Raw genomic sequence first — 20,078 nt, forward strand, 5'->3', positions numbered from 1 at the left:
AAAATAAGAAATATTGAATGCGAGATTCTGCTCGCATGTGCAAAAATCTAATGTACTGATTAGTGGTTCCCAGTAGGTTTCCGCGATCTCTTGCTAGGGATTTCGCGACAAGCACCGTTATCATTTACTGGAGTTGAATATAATAGAGAAATAACGGAAAACTTACTTTTGCAAGGTACTGGATCAAATATAGAGAATAAACCGCAAGTAATGCTATTAATTTGAAAGGGTTATTCTTTGAGATGTTTCAAACAAAAAAAAATTAATATAATTTTGCTCGTTTTTGCTTCCTTTTCGAGGTAAAAATTGTTTTATATAAAACATTTCATTACTTGTTTTGGTAAAGTCATTGATTTAATTCTCAATATGCTCAGCCAATTTCAGAGAGCAGTGTATAATAATAATAATAATAATAATAATAATAATAATAATAATAATAATAATAATAATAATAATAATAATAATAATAATTGTAAGAATTATAGTTTTGTCCTTCAAGTGTGCAGAAATTTCGTCCGAACAAATGTAACTTTTCGTCCTAAAAATAAATTTAAAATGTTACATGTTTTGGGATCGAATTTTTGCACATTTAAAAGAAAAAACTAAAATTCTTTCAATAATATATCAAAATAACACTGCTCTTTTAAATTGACAGAGCATATTGGGAAATAAATCAATGGCTTTCCCGAAACACGCTATGAAAAGTTTCATATAAATTGTTTTTTCTCAAAAAGAAAGCCAAAACGAGCAAAATTGTATGAAACTTTTTTGTTTGCAATATCTCAAAGAATGTCCCCCAAAATTTAATGACATTACATGCAGTTCTGTACCGAGGAAAAGATGTGTGCAACTTATTACAGTATCTTCTTAGAGTCCCAGAGATTATCATGGGAGCGTTGTAAAGGGGAAAACTGCTAACCCTGATATTTGTACTTCTTGATGAGCTTCTAATATTTTCATGGAACACAATCTCCTTTAATAAAAATGTTCTTTAAGGTGAATCTTGGATTTTAAAACTTGCATATAACGCAGACATTTATGAATACAATAAAATTGCGCTGAACAGCATCATGAAAACTCCCGAGAAAAATATTTCAACTTCTACAAAGAAATTTGTAGCTGTCCATGCTAGGCGTACACGTGATTTTTAGAAAAACAAGTTATTCTTAAAGGAAATGTAAATACTTTTCTTCAGTGGGCACATTTAGTTTGTCTATTTGAGAGAAGAGATTGTTAATCATTCACTTCATTCTGTTACGTTTTACATGACATATGAAAGCTTATAAAGTACCGTTACAGAAAAATAAATAATTTATATCTGACCGGAAGATCCAGGTTCAATCCCGAATAATCGATTGGTAACGGAATTTTTCTCGTTGCCAAAATTTCAGAAGGGCCACAGGGTCCACTCAGCTTTCTGACAAATTGAGTACTGGGTCTTTCCCGAGGCTAAAAGGAGATCGGAGCATGGTGTCGAGAACACCACCACATTGTAGTGCCTAGGTCATGAAAGCATGCCTCCATGAGCCTTGTTGCGTGTAAATGAGATATAATATTTACCGTGATGTAGATGTTCGACATCCAATAAAATAATGTAAAAGTTCTCTAAGCTACAAATTGTGACGTTATAAATACAATAACAATTATTTGAAGCTTAAATAGTATTTTCCTAGTTCTAAAAAAGTTGGGAATGTAATAAGATAACTAGATTTTCTTGGATGTGCATGAACCGATTTTGAGTAAATCGCCATTTTCATTCATTAATTTAGTGTTCTGCCCAAGGGCAGGTCTTTCACTGCAAACTCAGCTTTCTCCAATCCTTCCTATTTTCTGTCTTTCTCTTCGTTTCCTCATATGATCCATATATCTTAATTTCATCTGATATCTTCTTCTACCCCGAACTCTTCTCCGGTTCACCATTCCTTCCAGTGCATCCTTCAGTAGGCAGTTTCTTCTCAGCCAGTAACCCAACCAATTCCTTTTCCTCTTCCTGATCAGTTCTAGCATCACTCTTCCTTCACCCACTCTTTCCAACATAGCTTCATTTCTTATTCTGTCTGTCCACTTTCACGTTCCATTCTTTTCCATATCCACATTAAAATGCTTCTATTCGCTTCTCTTCATTTCGTCGTAATGCCCATGTTTCTGCCCCATACATTGCCACACTGCATACAAAGCACTTCACTAGTCTCTTCATTAGTTATTTTTCCAGAGGTCCACAGAAGATGCTCGTTTTTCTATTAAAAACTTCCTTGGCCATTGCTATTCTCCTCTTGACTTCCAGGCTGCAGCTTAAGTTACTGCTTATAGTACACCTCAAGTATTTGAAGCTGTCCACTTGCTCTACTGCCTCATTTAGAATTCGTAAGTTCATCTTCTGTATTTTTCTTCCTATGACCATGCTCTTCGTCTTACTGTATTTGCATTTATCTTCATCCCATACTGCTCACAGCTGTCATTTAGCTCCAGTAGCATATCCTTTAGTATCATTTCCTATTCTGCTAACAACGCCATATCATCAGAAAATCATATGCACTTTATTTTTCTTTCTCTTACTATCACTCCTCCCATGTTCTGAAAACAGTTATTTACTAAATTCTCCAAGTAGATGTTGAACGGGGCATATTTGACGTACTCCTCTCCCAATTTCACTTCCTTCTGACATTTCTTCTCCTATCCTGACTTTGACTCGTTGTTTCATATAAAGATTACTGAACAGTCTTCTCTCTTTCAAATCCACACCTATTTTCTTAGGAGCCTCATCATTTTAGAATGATTTTACAAAATAGTAATATATTAAAAAAATCAAGCTTTAACGCGTATTGTTTTCCATTATCATTAAATGAATATAGGCCTATACAATAAAAAACGGACATGAACAATTTAATTATAATATTAGAATTCAGTATTAGATTACGTATTGAATTCCAAGAAAAGATGAGTACTCTATTTGGCTCAAATATGGCGGGGAAAAATTATACGTAGACGGGAAAAGATGTGACGACATTACTACTGGTGACGTTGCGAGAATAACTACCAGGTTCTGCCATCTATGTACGCATCATGAACTTCGAAGTGCAGCTCAATCAGCAGAGACAGAAAGGTCAATTTTCTTTAATATACCCGATTTATATTTCAATTTGTATAATCATACTTTGTAAAAGGCAAGGGTCCAAGAGACCTGGTACTTTTGATAAAAGAAAACATCTTAAAACTCAAAAAAACATCACCAGAGGCAAGAGTTTTTATTAGCGATAAATGTGAAAGTTGTTACTAAAGAAAAGTGTTTTATATACTATATATTTGACATAGGTTTGGAGTGGTGTATGTCATTATTTTTAATGATTTTTTTTATAATCTTTTCTTTTTTCGAGAATATTGTGCTTTCTAGCGATTAATGAGGAATCCCTATTAGTTTTCATTTTGTTAGAAAAAAATGTAGCTACTTGTTTCAAGTTGCAAAAAAAAAAAATCAAAACTTTACAAATAAAACTTGAATTAAACATTCACAGTTTCATGCCATGAATTAACTGGTAGATAATTTGAAAGTTACTGTCGCATGACTTTATCTAAATTGGACTCTGTAATGATGAAAAACATTGATGATATAATAATAATTTAAAGCTTTAGATATTTGTTTGAGCCTTCAAGCCTAATATCGGCGATCTAAATAATGTAATGACAGTGTTCAACCATGCATTTTAAAATGTCTTATTTTGATTTGCTTCTTTGTTACAAATAAAGTTGTAGCATTGTTGAACAGTAAGTTAAGCCAGAGATGCATAAGAAACAGCACGTGCACTTTTATTACACTTTTCCTTCAATGAAGCACGACTTAAAAAAATTATTTACATTTTTGTTTTCAAAATTCATTTCACTGTTCAGTGATGTAGCGTTTCCCACATAACTCAAAAACTATCCAACATTCTGTGATCAAATATTTTGTGTATATTTATCATGTCATATCTACAATATGATGCAAGATCACTCCTCTACCTTTGATAGATTGCCTGATGAAAATAAATTTACCTAAAAATAGTCAAATAACACAAAACACAAAATAAAAAATATATTATTTATTGAGGAATGTAGTTGAAAGAGCGTGATATTGTAAACATGAGTTTCAGCAATAAAATAAAAGAGAGAGAACGTAAAAAATTTAACAAGTTTATGAGTTATGAGGGAAACGTTTCATCTCTGCACAGTGAACTCCCACCATTTTGAATTTTAAAAAAATACATAAATAATTTTTTTAATTGTAAAAATATTTTTTTCATATAGCAGAAGGCCAATTTTTTACACATACCAATTTTCATTAATGTACAAGATACAGTAATGGAGGGAAAAAATGTTGAATATTTCCAAAAATTTTACTGCTGCAAGCTATGCCTAACTTCTTAAGCAAGAAAAAACAGTATTTGGCCAACGTTTGCAGCGCTCTATTGCGGTAATGGCCAGAGAGGAATGGCTGATTGCTATACAAGCAGATAGGTAAAAATAATCTGAAAATTTAATATCGTGAAAAATTTTTTGCAAATTAAACCGTTTAGCCATGAATTATAATTTAATACTAGCGAAAATCGTTGAGATAAATCTTGCAACGCAGCGTACGTCGCGTATTACCGACTGAGTACAGCAGAGGGGGAGGGGAAGGTAAGGAGTGCAGGCCGAGCTTGCAGCAGTCGTGATGTTGCCAAATGTTTCATAGAAACATGACGATTTCGGAATATGTATTATGTGTCTTTCTCGTGTTAAATTTAACACTATCTGGTTAACATGTTTCAGCCTGTTATCAGCCATCTTCAGAACAGAACACAAACACAACACATCTAATCACCCAACACAACACAAACAAGCTGCATTCCGAACAATGGTACACAGACTACTCAACATACCAATGTGCCAACAAGACTACAAAGAAGAGCTAAACACAATCAAAAACATAACACAAGAAAACGGATACAACCCAAACATAGTAGGCAACATAATAACAAAGACAAAACATAGTCACAAAAACATAAGAATGCAACACAAACACAAGAACACAAAAAATGCATCAAACCAACATACGAAAACAAAAACTCACACAAGATTGCAGCCTCATTCAAGAAATTAAATTACTACATCGCATACAGAACAAATAATACTCTACAAAAGCATCTCAACACACAGACAAACAAATAAAACCACACAGGCGTATACAAACTCAAATGTAACACCTGCAACAACTTCTACATGGGACAGACAGGCAGATCATATCAAACACGTTACAAAGAACACATCATAACCATAACAAAACTATAAAACACTTCCATATATGCAGAACACATCACAAATACTAACCACACCCACAGAGACATAAACACACACATGAAAATTTTACATATTCAACCAAAAAGTCAGAAACTAAACACACTAGAACAATACGAAATATATAGACACACAAAAACACATCCAAACGAAATTCTCAAAACACAACTTAATTTCAGAAGACACACACTCTTTGACTCCACATTATACTACACAAACACACCCCCACAGGAAACAAGAAAACAAGAACACAAAAAATACATCACACCAACAGTTCTGAAGATGGCCGATAACAGGTTAAAACATGTTAACCAGGTACGGTAAAATTTAACACGAGAAAGACACTTAACACATATTCCGAAGTGATATAGTGTTTAAAGTTGTGTAATCAAGATATATAACGATTTCCTCTAAAACGATGAATGTTACAGAAAAAACTTATTTAGATTTTTCAAATATCTCTCATGGGTGGATACTCTGTATTGCTGTACAGGTAGTAGTGACTAAAGGACATGGGTGAGCAATATTCGAACTTTAAATAAACTCGAGTTACAATATTTCTTTGGACTTTTCTTTCAATAAAATATTAACTAACATTATTTCACAACAGAAGATGTTATATATGCAATTTTGAATAACCAACCAAAAGTTACTTGTAATTTTCAGAACCAAATAAATAATTTAAAAATAACTGCGTCCACGTATAAAACTTCTCAAACTGCTGGAATGTAACATTATTGCCATTATAATAACAATACTGTTACGTGAAAATAAACATTTTAATGTGTCATTTTGCCAGAATCGTTTCTTCGATTTCCGTCTCACACAGTCTTTACGTCTCGTAAAATTTTATTTGAAGAAGCAAGTCTAAGCATAGAGCTTATCATCATCGAGCAGCTTGTCCCTTATTCTTGGCTCTGTTAGGTTTATAAATTACATATTTTAAGGTTTACCCACTTGTAGGTGTACGTATGTGCTGCGAAAATCGTAATAATTTTCGCTAGGAATTTAAGAATCTTTGGTTGGACACTGGATATTAGTATTTCCCTGAAGTAATTAAAGTAGGTTTATACTTCTTATAATGAAAAATAAAAATAATGAAGAAATTCACCAATCAATGAATTGTTAAAGCGGAGCAGATATTAAGTTAGTCCAAAGAGTATGTACTTACTGTACCTATCTGTTTTAAGCAATAAAGTCTCGTAACTTAACTTCCTTATAAAAATCGTAAAAAAGTACTTTATTTCAGTGATTGGCTGCGCTTGCAATTGGAAGATATGTAATGCGGCTTATTTTCTTACCCATAGCATGACCCTTCTGGCTGAAGTGGAAGCAGTCATGGGTGACGAAGGACACGTGGATGGCCTCCTTAAATCGGGATGAACGGTCGGACGGAGCGTTCAAGAAACGGATAAACGGCTGCACCACTACAGTGAAGTCATCCTTGGCGTCGTAACGGCCGCTTGAAACCTACAAATCAGGAGGGAAAATTACATACAGTAGGAATTTGGAAGTACTCGTATGATGGATCCATCCAAACTTGAATAATGTCGTCTTGTGGCAGATAGTTTGTATATATTAGTTTTAACTTCAACGAAAGGCATAAGATAAAGAGGCGAAAATACTAACGTAAATTCTACATATCTAATGACTATGTAAAAATACTGTCAGTATTTTATAATATTAGTTCAAGTTGACAATATTGGGAGACATCCAGAATGTCCTACAAATTTTCTGGCCGAAGAGCAGACCAAGAGCACAAGAATTAAGAGTAGTCTCTGGACAGGCATCAGGAACTGCAAAAGATAATGACTGGCATTTCATCCAATCGAATAAAGCGTTTATACCACCGGGACTCAGTCCCTACAGCTCACGACAGTTCATCGTACTTCTTTTAATGTAGGCACTAGAGATGAACAACGATCGAGAAAACGAGACTAACAGCGTCCGCAAAGCCGAAAACCCGCACGACAATGTTGTATTACGTCGCGTCCTTGACGTAAAGACTGGTTGTGAGTCTTCCGACACTCGATATTGTGATCAAGTCCCGAAGTCCCGAAGTCATCAGTTGTTTATACTTGAGTGAACTTTTATCTACTTTGGTGACTGTTATACAGGGACATCATTTTATTTTTACTTCAATTTTTATTGTACCTGAGTTTTTGAATGTACTTCACTCCCACCCCTTCTACTAAGGAAGTTCCACACAGAACCAAGACCGCAGATATTAAGCAGTACTGAGTTACTGAGTATAGTACGTTCCAGAAATATGTTCGCGTTTTCCAGTGACGAAAGAGCTTTCAATATTGAATCATATTTTCGCACAGGTACTGTCCGTTTGCCTACGTCGGATCCCGATTTCCCCCACCTGCTTCTGCTCGCCCCTCTGTAATAGCTGGGCTGTTTTAGCTCTTTTCTGAAAACATTAATTTCTCTTAGGAATTGGAAGTTTACGTAATATTATACAGCTGTTTAATTTAACTTAAATAAAAGGGCCTCGTTAAGTAATTAACTCTCACGTGATTTCCTCCCTTTCTACAATCCTGCGGCATAACCACTTGGACGGACAGTAGATAGCATGTCTGAGTAATTTTATATTTTCGGGTCGGGCAGAAGGACGTAGAGTAGGTACAGAATTATTTCAACATGAGTTACTAGTACGAAGGACGAAACTGGCAATTGGAATTAGATGCAATAGTCTATAGTGCGATAATATGCACAAAAGAACTGAAGCTTGTATCGAAATGAACGGCCACCATTTTCAAAATTGTGTTTAAATATTCATATTATGATTATTTTTCAATTTAATTTCTTTCTCTATATTGTACACTAATGTGCTGTAGACAGTATACACTGCATAATGAATACGTCGCATGGATAACTCACTTCGTGAGTAAAAACACTTATTCTTAATACAATACTGTACTTTGATTAAAGAAAAACCTAATGAAAATTATCAAACTCAAAATCGCGATATTTCATAGTTTACGTAAATGGATGAACTACTTTTCTTCCATCCTATACCTAGTAGAGTGATTTGTGTTTTACGCCAGTATCATCGAACTCCAGTCTTGGAGGGGGGAGCAAGCGGTGTTTCCGGTTCTCTAAAGGTATAGACAGGTTAATATTAAAAATGTTAGTAAAAATAAAATGATGTCTCTGTATATGTATAAACAATCAAGTAGCCTATTTGAAACATCTCTGCCTTTCAGTGTATAATAATGCGTTTCCCATTTTTTATTTAATTACTAGGCCCTTATTAAAAGGCTAGGAATTTTCTTTTCATATGTTCAAGATCAAGTGTGCAATCGCAAGTAGAAAGATATTAATGTCATGTTTTATGTTTCTTAGAAATGCAAATTTATTTGAGAATTGTTTTTTTTATTATTTATATAACCATAGGTAATATCATGTAATAGAACCAGAACATTTTCATAACTAAGATACTGTTCTGTTTTGTCTTTTTGTCTCATTTAAACATTTATAATATTATTTATTTCAATGATGTATGTTATTCAAAGTTACGAAATCTTTCCACGCCGACCAAATGATATTTCGAGAATGACGAGCGAGACTCGAAGCGCAGCGAGAAAGATGAGCCGAGACTCGAAAGACAAATGCAGCAAATACAGCGAGCGTGAGCGGCAGTTAGTTTTGTTCATCTCTAGTACAGGCCAGTTACTTTATGGTGACAGCTCTGGCCTGGCGACGCAGTGGTTTGGGCGAGTTCACTGTTTGTTCGAAGGGGTGTTCATTTTAGTCTTTCCCTGGCTGCGCTGGCGGTCACATCTCGGGAACGTTAGTGTGGGCGTACAGTCGCGCTAAGGACGTACTACACCACCACTGTCTTGTGTATTGCAATTTAGTGTGTTTGTTACGTACATTTCATTTAGTTTCTTAAATAGTTGTAGTGCTTCTGTTTTGTATTGTTTAGTATGTAGTATTTATTGTCTAGATTCACTGCTATTTTCTGTTTGTGAAAATACTGCCTGTTAGAAGCAAACTGAAAGGTCGGGTATTGCATTCGCAGTCGCGAGCAACGTGTAGCGATTTATGAAGATACCGTCGGAAGAAAAAACGAAACAAATGTTGGAAAGCTTGTAGCAGAGTTTACCGCTGTGTCTGAGAGCTGTGTTAGCCAAATAATAAGGAAGACTAAAGACATTGATAATCGGCGCCGAAATCAACTGTGGACAACTTTAATGAAGCTGTGATAAGACGAACCAAAGCACGAGTTCTATATTTCACAGAAATAGCGGCCCACACTTAAAAAATATATATTATTGAAATTGAAAGACTATCGACTTTCAGGGAGATATCTCGACTTTAAGGAAAGTTATTTTCAAATTAGGATTTCATTGGAAAAAAACACAAAATAATCGCCAAATTGTGATGGAGCATCAAAGCTTTAGGGCCGAAAGTTTGCAGTACTTGAGGAAAATAAAGAAGTACAGAGAAGAAGGCCGCCCCATCATTCACATGGATGATGATGATGATGATGATGATGATGATGATGATGATGATGATGATGATGATGATGATGATGATGATGGGAAAGGTAACAGTGAAGCACTGATGAACATTACCGGTATTTCCGCATGAGTATATTTCATTGTTAATTAGTGATTAACTGTTAAATATAATGATTCGATAGCTTCTCATTGTATTGCCACGTTAGTGTTTATTAGTGACTATTGTTCCGAAATGCTGCTCATTATATTTCCACATTACTTTACTTCTTTAGTGTTTATTATTGTTCCGAACTCCTGCTCATTGTATTTCCATTAGTTTACTACAGTACTTTAGTGTTTATTAGTGACTATTGTTCCGAACTGCGGCCCATTGTATTTCCACATTAGTTTACTTCTTTAGTGTTCATTATTGTTCCGAACTCCTGCTCATTGTATTTCCATTACTTTACTACTTTAGTGTTTATTAGTGACTATTGTTCCGAACTGCTTCTCATTGTATTTCCATGTTAGTTTACTTGTTTAGTGTTTATTATTGTTCCGAACTCCTGCTCATTGTATTTCCATTAGTTTACTACAGTACTTTAGTGTTTATTAGTGACTATTGTTCCGAACTGCGGCCCATTGTATTTCCACATTAGTTTACTTCTTTAGTGTTCATTATTGTTCCGAACTCCTGCTCATTGTATTTCCATTACTTTACTACTTTAGTGTTTATTAGTGACTATTGTTCCGAACTGCTTCTCATTGTATTTCCATGTTAGTTTACTTGTTTAGTGTTTATTATTGTTCCGAACTCCTGCTCATTGTATTTCCATTAGTTTACTACAGTACTTTAGTGTTTATTAGTGACTATTGTTCCGAACTGCGGCCCATTATATTTCCACATTAGTTTACTTCTTTAGTGTTTATTATTGTTCCGAACTCCTGCTCATTGTATTTCCATTAGTTTACTACTTCAGTGTTTATTAGTGACTATTGTTCCGAACTGCTTCTCATTGTATTTCCACGTTAGTTTACTTGTTTAGTGTTTAATAGTGACTATTGTTCCGGAGTATGAAGTGAACACAGTGACAGGAGCTCAAAATTATGCAGACGCTGCAACGTGAGACTTCATTTCTGATATGACTGTATTTCCCTCCCTCCATTCATAAGACGCTCCCTCCGTCTCGGATCGGTCTCCCTCCCACAGTCGAACCTTCTCCTCTCTCGCGTCGACGAGCTGTCACCATAAAGTAACTGGGCTGTAGGCACGTTCAGAATTTAACATGCTTAGTTTGGCAACGCTTTACTATGCGTGCTACCTCGTTTAGCTTTAGTATGGTTGTATGTAGTAGCGCATTCGGTTAGTCTTGGTAGTAGTAGTGGTAATGAATGGACTATGTGCATGGTTTAATTTATGGAGATAATATCGCTTCAATATAGGCCTAATGTATTTTTAGCGAATTTATTTTAAACAAATGCCCTTTCGGAGATTCAAATACTGTACGTGTGTATTTTAACGTGTTAATATTTTATAAACAAATGTCCTTTTAAGAGTTTTAAATAAGTGTGTGTATTTTAACGTGTTAAGATTTTGTAAATATGAGAAAAGTAGCCTAATAGTGGACAAAACATAATAGTTTAGTGGCAGTAAATATAGGAGGATGCGGCAACAGAAAAATTGCATTGTGTGACGTTGTTTCGTAGGTGGTTGCCATGCTAGTTTGAAACTTATAAAATTTAATAAAATAGAATATCGTGACCATCAAAACATTTCACCATATCTTATTTTTTTTAAATTGAAAAGACAGGAAGCGGATGAATTATATGCAAAACCTAAAGGTTTATTGGGGTCAAAATTAAAGGGAATAATTATTTTGTTATTTGTTTTTGTGCAGATGATACGTTCAGGCGGACAATTTGCAGGAAACGTAATAAAATACTTCGTCCTGTCCCTTCTTCCACCGTAGAAGCCTTAAAATAAGTTTCTACCAAAATGTAGTTACACACATTGGAAAACAATTTTCTTATATGGACGGCAACTAGAGTTGAACAACTATCGAGAAAGTAAGAGTAACAGCGCTAGCAAAGCCGAAAACCCGCACGACAGTATTGCCTACGTCGTTGACTGCTTAAGCCAGAGGTCTCCAAAAAGCGTATCGTCATTCGTGCTCTCGATGCTGCCCGCCGAACACAGTGTGCTGTAACGCTAGAGAAGGGGAAGAGACTCGTATCTCAACAGATGGGAGCGATCAGTGGGGGATCCCGGCAACGGTCTGCTTATGCTTACAAATAATAACATCAAAAGAATAAGAAATATCATTCGTTTGTATATTATTTTGATATACTATGAAGCTGGAGCCCAGTCTGTTGCTATTGATACAAACCATTGTAAATTCAACCTCTTCTGTTCTATGGTGCCTTTCAGTGCCTGGAAAAGATCTTCTCCAGTTGTATTTTGTAATTACATCTAGACGACATTCAGACACAGTAAAATGTTCATTAACTTCTCGGATGAAAATGGCTAGTTGAGCTTTGTCATTTCTATCTGTCCAATTCAAGTGAGTAAGCTACAAACTGGTTAATTGTGGTTTCGACTTCAGGTTCAATTACATTTAAAATTTTGAAATTCTTTCTCTGAACTTTACTTCGAAACAATTTAATTTTCTTAAAATTTGACTTTGTTCTGGACACAGTATTTTAGTAACGTCCTACATGCACGATTTTACAAATGGTGCTTCTGTAAAGGGCTTCATTGATTTTCCAATATTCCAAGTTAGAACATAGCTAGCAAGGAGCTTTTTTGTTTAAGACTGAGGACACATGTGTGATTTGTGTTTGTGCTTTCTTGTTTTATATTTATCAAGATATTTGTAGGCCTACGCATTTCACCTAAAATTAAACGAAAAACTTTGTTTGTCATGCGGAACTGAGTGTAAATGTATTGTAATATACTGATTATTATGTATAACCAACAGTTACACAGATAGCCCCAAAATAAATTATTTTCACAGGTCAAACATGCCTGTAATTGTATGATATTCTTTGTGAAGAGTCGAGTATTGTCGTTGCATGTTGAATTTTAACACACTCTTAAGAATTTTAGAATAAATTAAGCATTTCACATTCTCCCCACTAACACAAAAAAAAAATTCTCTTCCTATTCACCCTTGAATGTACAACGTCCATGATTAAAAGACATTGTGAAACGGTGGAACACTCCGACCAACACAATGATAATGACAATCAGCCACTGCTCTTCGTTTGCGCATAAACATTGAGTACAGTACAGGTGGGGATGGGTGAGGCAGAGCGCACTCCATACGTATTGGCTTCGGTTCCGTTCAGGGGCTTACTCGCGAGTACGCTTTTGGAGACGTCTGGTTTAAGCGAACATTCAAGATATCGGAAGTGGGCAACTCTTTAACGTCACGTAGCCTTGAATCGCCACAGTTGTTTATGTATATCAGACCGAACTTTATCTATTTTCGCAACTGTTATATATGTATAAACAATCAAGTAGCCTATTTGAAACATTATCTCTACTTTTCAGTGTATAATAATCCGTTCCCCAATCTTTATTTAATTACTAGGCCCTTATTAAAAGGCTAGGATTTTTTTTTTCGTATGTTTGAGATCAAATGCATAATCTTAAGTAAAAAAAATATTAACGCTTTATTTAACGTTTTGTTTTATGTTTCTTAAAAATGCAAATTTATTTGACAGTTTTTTTTCTATTTATGACACCTTAGGTAATCTCTGATAATAGAACCAGAACATTTTGATAACTATGTTACTGATTCGTTTTGTCTTTTTGTTTCAATTAAACATCTCTAATGTGTATATTTCAATTATGTATGTTATTCAAAGTTACGTAATCTTTCCACGCCGATTGATGAGCAAGATCCGAAGCGCACGAGAGTTACGAGACGAGACTCGAAAGACAAGTGCAACGAACACAGCGAGCGAGAGCAGCAATTAGATTTGTTCATTTCTAACGGCAACAGTAAAATCGTCTTAACTTGCAAAACAAATGTAACTAGTCTCCCCAATAATGCATCATGTGTTTTGTTTGACGGCTTTTTTTTTTTATTATGCTCCCAACCATTTCTATGAAATGTACACCATACATTCTTGTGTTAATGCTTTCAACATTCCTGTCATTTATTGCTCGTGAGGAACCTATTGAAGCTTGGAGGGAGAGAGCAGTAGTGTGGTGTGGAGTCGGCTACCGGCCGATGTTACAGTGATGAGATGCAAGCGAGACTGAACAAGCGTTAATCCCTCCAGTCTTGTAACCGCCCGTAGAACTGGTTTCGTCATCAAGGTCAAGCTTCACCAGGTTCCGTTCGAACTATACTTGATTTCGCCAAATGCTAATATCCAAACATATAACATATTTTGGTACTTCCTGACGAAATTATGCCCCTAAATATGTAGAGAGCAGTGAATCATTTCAAAGCTTTTGTTAAATTTTAAAGTAGCAGCACACAATACTGCCAAAATTAATTTTTCTAATCTTCAAATTAAATTATGTAAATTTCACGTAGGACAGAGTTGGCTTAGAAAAATTAAAGGAAATAGGCTACAGACCGATTATTTAGTCCTGACAGCTCAGCGACGCGAAAGAGGGGAAGTAATAGGATTAGTGGGGAGAGCTCCGGAGTAGAGATAAGGGCGTGCGGTCGGTAAAGGAATTCAGTACAGCTTAATTGTACTAGAAACATATCGCTCTACCGCACACATGACATCTGATTGACTAAGCCAGACGCCCCTTGGCGTAACTAAATGGACTCGCCTGACCCAGGCGCACATCGCCGGAGACTGGCAGGACTAAATAATCGTACTGTATCGTAGTCCATTCGGTAACAAAACATCGACACTCGAAAGTGGTTTTTTTTACCAGCATGAGAGATATCAGATGTTTTTGCAGAATTAATATAAGAAGCCCTTCCTGTTAGTGAATGTTTTACATTTTCTGATAATATTCTGCAAACTATATTGAAACATTAACCTTCTCACCAGAGTCTTACGTTCAAGAACCACAATTTGGAACTATATGAACTACAAACGCTGCAGTATGTTACCACAGTGGACTTCAGCATTAATTTTATAAGACACATCCACCTATTTTCATGGTAATAGATATATTAAAACAATAACATACAAGTACTTACTAAAAACGCGAGAAACAGAAATGGGAAGCTCAGTAAAAATGCGGACACGCAAGAAACTATTAATCTTGAATCAGTCCGAACGATAAACTTCAAACGAGATATCCCGTATATAGGCCTAGTACTTGAGAGAAATAGTTGAGTACAGACTTAATTTCACCCGCTCCATTCTTCTTCTTCATATGAGCATTACAAATATATCCAGTCGTTTCTCTTCACTTCGTCGTAATGTCCATGTTTCTATCCCATACAATATCACACTACACACAAAAATCTTCATTTGTCTCTTCCTGAGTTGCTTTTTTTTTAAATCGGCAGAAAATTTTATGAAATGCCTAAAGACGTAGTAAACGTAATCTTTAAATTGTTTTGTTAATGATCAAAATACAAAGCTATGGCACTCAATGCTTATATTATTTGAATCAGAATTCAAGGGTTCAGAGACATAGTGGGCCAAGCGCCATTTATTAAAAACGGAGAAAGCAAGGGTTAAAGTTAAATGAATACCATAGTTTAATGAAGAATGACATATCATTTAGATTTAATGTGTATACTTTATATTACTTGCTATAATGTTTCATTGAATAATGGTAAGCACTTAATTTTAACCCTTGTTTTCTCCGTTTTTAATGTATGGCGCTTGGCCCACTATGGCTCTGACTCCTTCAATTATGAGTGGAAGAAATATATGGAATCACATATAGGGTCAGCTCTGTAATGTAAATACAAAACTATTTTCAAAGGGAATAAAATAAGGCAATATGGGACTCTCAATGGTTTTGTGACACACTGTAGATATCGTTTGTGTATATAAGAAAAAATAATTCACAAAAGATACTGGTAGTGTTAATGATAGTGGCAGTGATCAGGGTCATGCAGTGCAAACAGAATGAACTGATTTCTGTTACGTACCAGGTCTATTGCCGCGTCCTGGTAATCTCGAACTAACTGAGTGATGGTGTCCATCTCTCCTCCTCCCTGGTGGAAGCACGGACAGAACAGATTGTGCAGAATTCTACACATCGGACTCCTCTTGACTCTCACACTCACTGACACATCTGTTGTGAGATAAAAATACAAAGCCAAGTGAAAGTACTTTTCATTTAAAGTCCTTTCCAAATTAAAGAGACCACTCAGAGACGATGAACACTTTGTACAGCAATAACACTACAATCATGGAATGGAAATTGCTCAGTCGTTTAACGAAACATACTGTAGAATCTCACTAGCTTGCTTCCACTGGCTGATATTCTACTATCCGCCTAAATGTAAAGACCCAACCAGGATTATGACTAGTGTTTTCACATTATTTTGAGTGTTAATAAAATGAATAGTATATTACGATACAAGATTAGGAAGTGCTTTTACAAAATCGAGAAAAGGTTTGAAAATCTCTCTCTGCTCGTTTTTCAACTTCCGAGATTTTGTACTACACTTCAGAAACGTGTTCTGTACGGCATTTTTTGCACGATCGTATTTTTTAAAATTGCAAATCCATCATATTTTGCATTGAAAATTTAGAGCAATATTATTTCAAATCCTCCTCAAAACTATAAATGTTAACTAAGCAACAATAAGTGCACTGTAATAGATCATTTCAGTATAGTTTATGTTATGAAGAATGGTTTCCCTAGCAACAAGTTTCTGTGTAAAAATTTTAACTTTCAAGGCCTAACAACAATAGTTGTAAATACAATGTAAAACACGATTGTGCAAAGCAATGGTTTCATTGCACTTAATTAGAGAAAAAGTGAAAAGTGAAGTGAAAATTGTATATAGAGCTAGACCTATAGCCTATTACAGAGTCTTTCATAAGTAACGAGTCTATCGAAAAATCAACTACTTTGGATAATTTTTTGAAATGATGTTCATCCTCACGAGAAAGAATCCTTCCCGGTGCCGTAAATTCGATTTGGAAACAAACACCCCTCCCCCGCAGCCAGAGGAAACTACTTATCTATGTATAATGTGCATTTGATGCCAACTTAAAATGACCTGGAGCATGCCTTCTTACGACAAGGATAATGGCACACGGCCATGCCTATACACATTGTCGTGAGAGACTGCAATGATAAAATGCCACACAGCCACTTACCGTTGTTTCAGAAGAAAAAAATTGCTGCCTGGTTTGAACTTGGAAATAGTGTCGATGAAATTAAGTGTTTATTCCGTAGAAGAAGTATTTCCAGGCAGGTGGATCGATCGCACAAGGCCCAATCCGTTGGCCTCCGCGATCACCTGATTTGACTCCCCTGGACTTCTTTTTCTGGGGATTCATCAAGGATCGTATTTATGCGAATAAACCACGCACCATTCCTGAATTAGTGGACGAATTGAACACACAATACAAATGGTTACGCCTGGGCATGCTCACCAGAGTCTAGGAAGAGTTGATACGTCGCTTACATTGTGCATTCAGCAGAACGGAAGACATTTTGAATATTGTACACTATAATTTGTAAACAATTGAAACTGTTTTTACATTTCTGTGTTAAAAAAAAAGATTTAAAATACTAACCATTCTCTCGTTTAATAGCTCTGATGGCGTGGGGAGGGGCTGTTTGATTTCAAATCGACTGTACGGCACCGGAAAGGGTTCTTTCTCGTGAGGATGACCATCATTTCAAAAAATTATCCAAAATAGTTAATTTTTCGATAGACTCGTCACTTATGAAAGACCCTGTATATTTGACTCTACGTTACACGTTTACAAATATTTAACGATTAAAAATTCAATATTATCCATTCAAGATGTTATCAATAAAATATTCTATCACATTGAAAAAAAATTAAAGTTATTTAGATTTGGCGGTGTACCGTTTCTACAGTCCACAGTGGGGCAAACTAGACTCTTAGGTGGAAAAAATCGTACAAACAAAGTCGCTGTTTCAATCAGAAACCATTGTAGAACTATTCTAGATTAAACTATTAGATTGTAGAAATATTATTGTTAAAATCCATTCTGGAAGACTATGATAACACCCTAAAGTCATGAAATATTTATTGCCAATCTACTTCCTTTCTGTCAGTTGAATTTGTTCGCTCTGTTTGAATAGTTTGGTTTGTCCTGCAGAGGTGCATTGTAGGTTTCTCTTAATGGCAAGTAATCCTCAGGGTATGAATTTTCACAATTTGCTGTATTTATGAGGAAATTTCTACTTTTAACATTTGAATTTAAAAATAAATTTATACGTGACATAACTTGATTTGTCTATAGGCCTATTGAGAATTTACTTTATTTTTTTTCTTGAGTTAAAAAATTGTACACATTTACGATAGACCTTATAATATAGAGGAAAGTCTTGGGTTCGTATCTATACAATTTTCATACGCCTCTACGTCCCTCAGTTCATTTCAATAGAAAATCTCTTTCAGGATAATATAATATAATATAATATAATATAATATAATATAATATAATATAATATAATATAATATAATATAATATATAATATAATGAGGAGAAAAAGGAATTGGCTGAGTCACTGGCTGACAAGAATCTTTCCTTCTGAAGGATGCACTGGAAGAAATGGTGAAAGGGAAAAGAGTTCTGGTCAGAAAAAATTATCAAATGATAGACGATATTAAGATATATAGGTCATAAACGGAGACTAAGAGGAAGGCAGAAAATAGGAAAGACTAGAGAATACTGGGTTTGCAATGAAGTACCTGCCATTAGGCAGAACAGTATGAATTAATGAATATAATATAAGATGAAGATTCGAAAATTTATTGCTGTAGTTTAGTCAACTGTCTGAAGACAGGTTTGAACCTCATGAGTGACACCAATAAGCCATCAGTCATAAGGCAAGTAAGTCAGAAGATAATTGGGTAGGTGGCCAGTTCCTTTCCTCCTCCATTTTATACCTCGCTGACTAGCTACATATTACACTGATCAAATGTACACAATTTTTTCCCCCCTGACATATACCGTCAAGTGAGATGTAGGCCTACTGCCTGATAATATTTGAACACTCTTTGACACGGAAAATGGTCGCTCTTCTGTAGCGTGAATTTGTCTTAAGTGTCGTTCGGGTTAACGCGAGATTCGCGGGGGGAATATTAAGCATAGAGGTCCGAGTATGAAGACAAGACGTAGCAGCGACTATCTGTATGTCGCTAAACGACATTTCCTGTAAAGCATTTTGTGACTTCACGATAGATCTCTTTCTTTTCATTACAAAGACCGGGCTTCGTAACTCTCTATGTAAAACCCATGCGTGTACAGACTGATTATTTAAACCTGGCAGCTCGGCAATGCGAAAGAGGGGAAGTAATAGGAGTAGTGGGGAGAGTTCTGAAGTAGAGATAAGGGCGAGCGGTCAGTAAATGGATAGAGTACAGCTTAACTGTACTGGAAATATACCGCTCTCTCGCACGGCGTGACATCCGATCGTTCTAAATTCAAGCGACTGATTAACCCGAATACCCCTTGGCGTAACTTAATGGACTCGCCTGAACCAGGCGCACATTGTCGGCAACTGTCAGGAGTAAATAATCGTACGGTAAACACAGCGCATACGATGGTTCCCGAACTATTCCGAGGTGGGACTTGGTCTCTAAACAGCGACTAATTTCCATGTCAAAATGTGTACATATCAGTCACAACCTCAGTCAGACGTAAAATTTATTGTAAAATCAATTATCATTATTTATATGTTCAGTTTAAGTAGAACTGTATAAATTACTTGGAAAAGCATACTATTAAACCCGTTTCAATAATAAGTTAGTACTAGCGTAAATACAATTACTTCTCAGTCTCCCTTTCATTGACAATTTAAATATTATACAGTGTGTACTACCTATGACGGGCACGAGGTTGACGAAGCAGCGTGGCACATGGCGGTATAGATAGTCCAGAGCCTCCTGCAAGTCCCGTCGGTGGTGCTCCGCTGTGGAGCCCGTCCTGTTGTAGCATTGCCCCGAGCACAAGTCGTTTGCGCCGATCATCACTGTCACCATCTGCATCATAGTATTATTATTATTATTATTATTATTATTATTATTATTATTTATTTATTTATTTATTTATTTACTTACGAGTAGCATTTAAGGAACTCTGAGGTTCATTGCCGCCCTCACATAAGCCCGCCATCGGTCCTTATCCTAAGCAAGATTAATCCAGTCTCTATCATCATATCCC

The 20,078-nt window shown here is 35.6% G+C and overlaps 1 protein-coding gene across 1 annotated transcript in view; it reads right to left on the reverse strand.

The window, feature by feature from the left end:
* LOC138708529 (phospholipase B1, membrane-associated-like) overlaps nt 1-20,078 on the reverse strand; it is a 41,243-nt gene that overhangs the window by 14,572 nt on the left and 6,593 nt on the right. Inside the window, exons 4-6 of the mRNA XM_069838643.1 lie at nt 19,738-19,897; nt 15,848-15,993; nt 6,612-6,780 (exon numbers count right to left, since the gene is read on the reverse strand). Coding sequence (XP_069694744.1) covers nt 6,612-6,780; nt 15,848-15,993; nt 19,738-19,897 — 475 coding nt within the window. The remainder of the gene's footprint in view (nt 1-6,611; nt 6,781-15,847; nt 15,994-19,737; nt 19,898-20,078) is intronic.

The sequence above is a fragment of the Periplaneta americana genome, chromosome 11 (genome assembly GCF_040183065.1).
Source record: "Periplaneta americana isolate PAMFEO1 chromosome 11, P.americana_PAMFEO1_priV1, whole genome shotgun sequence".
In the NCBI taxonomy this organism is placed as follows: Eukaryota; Metazoa; Arthropoda; class Insecta; order Blattodea; family Blattidae; genus Periplaneta; species Periplaneta americana.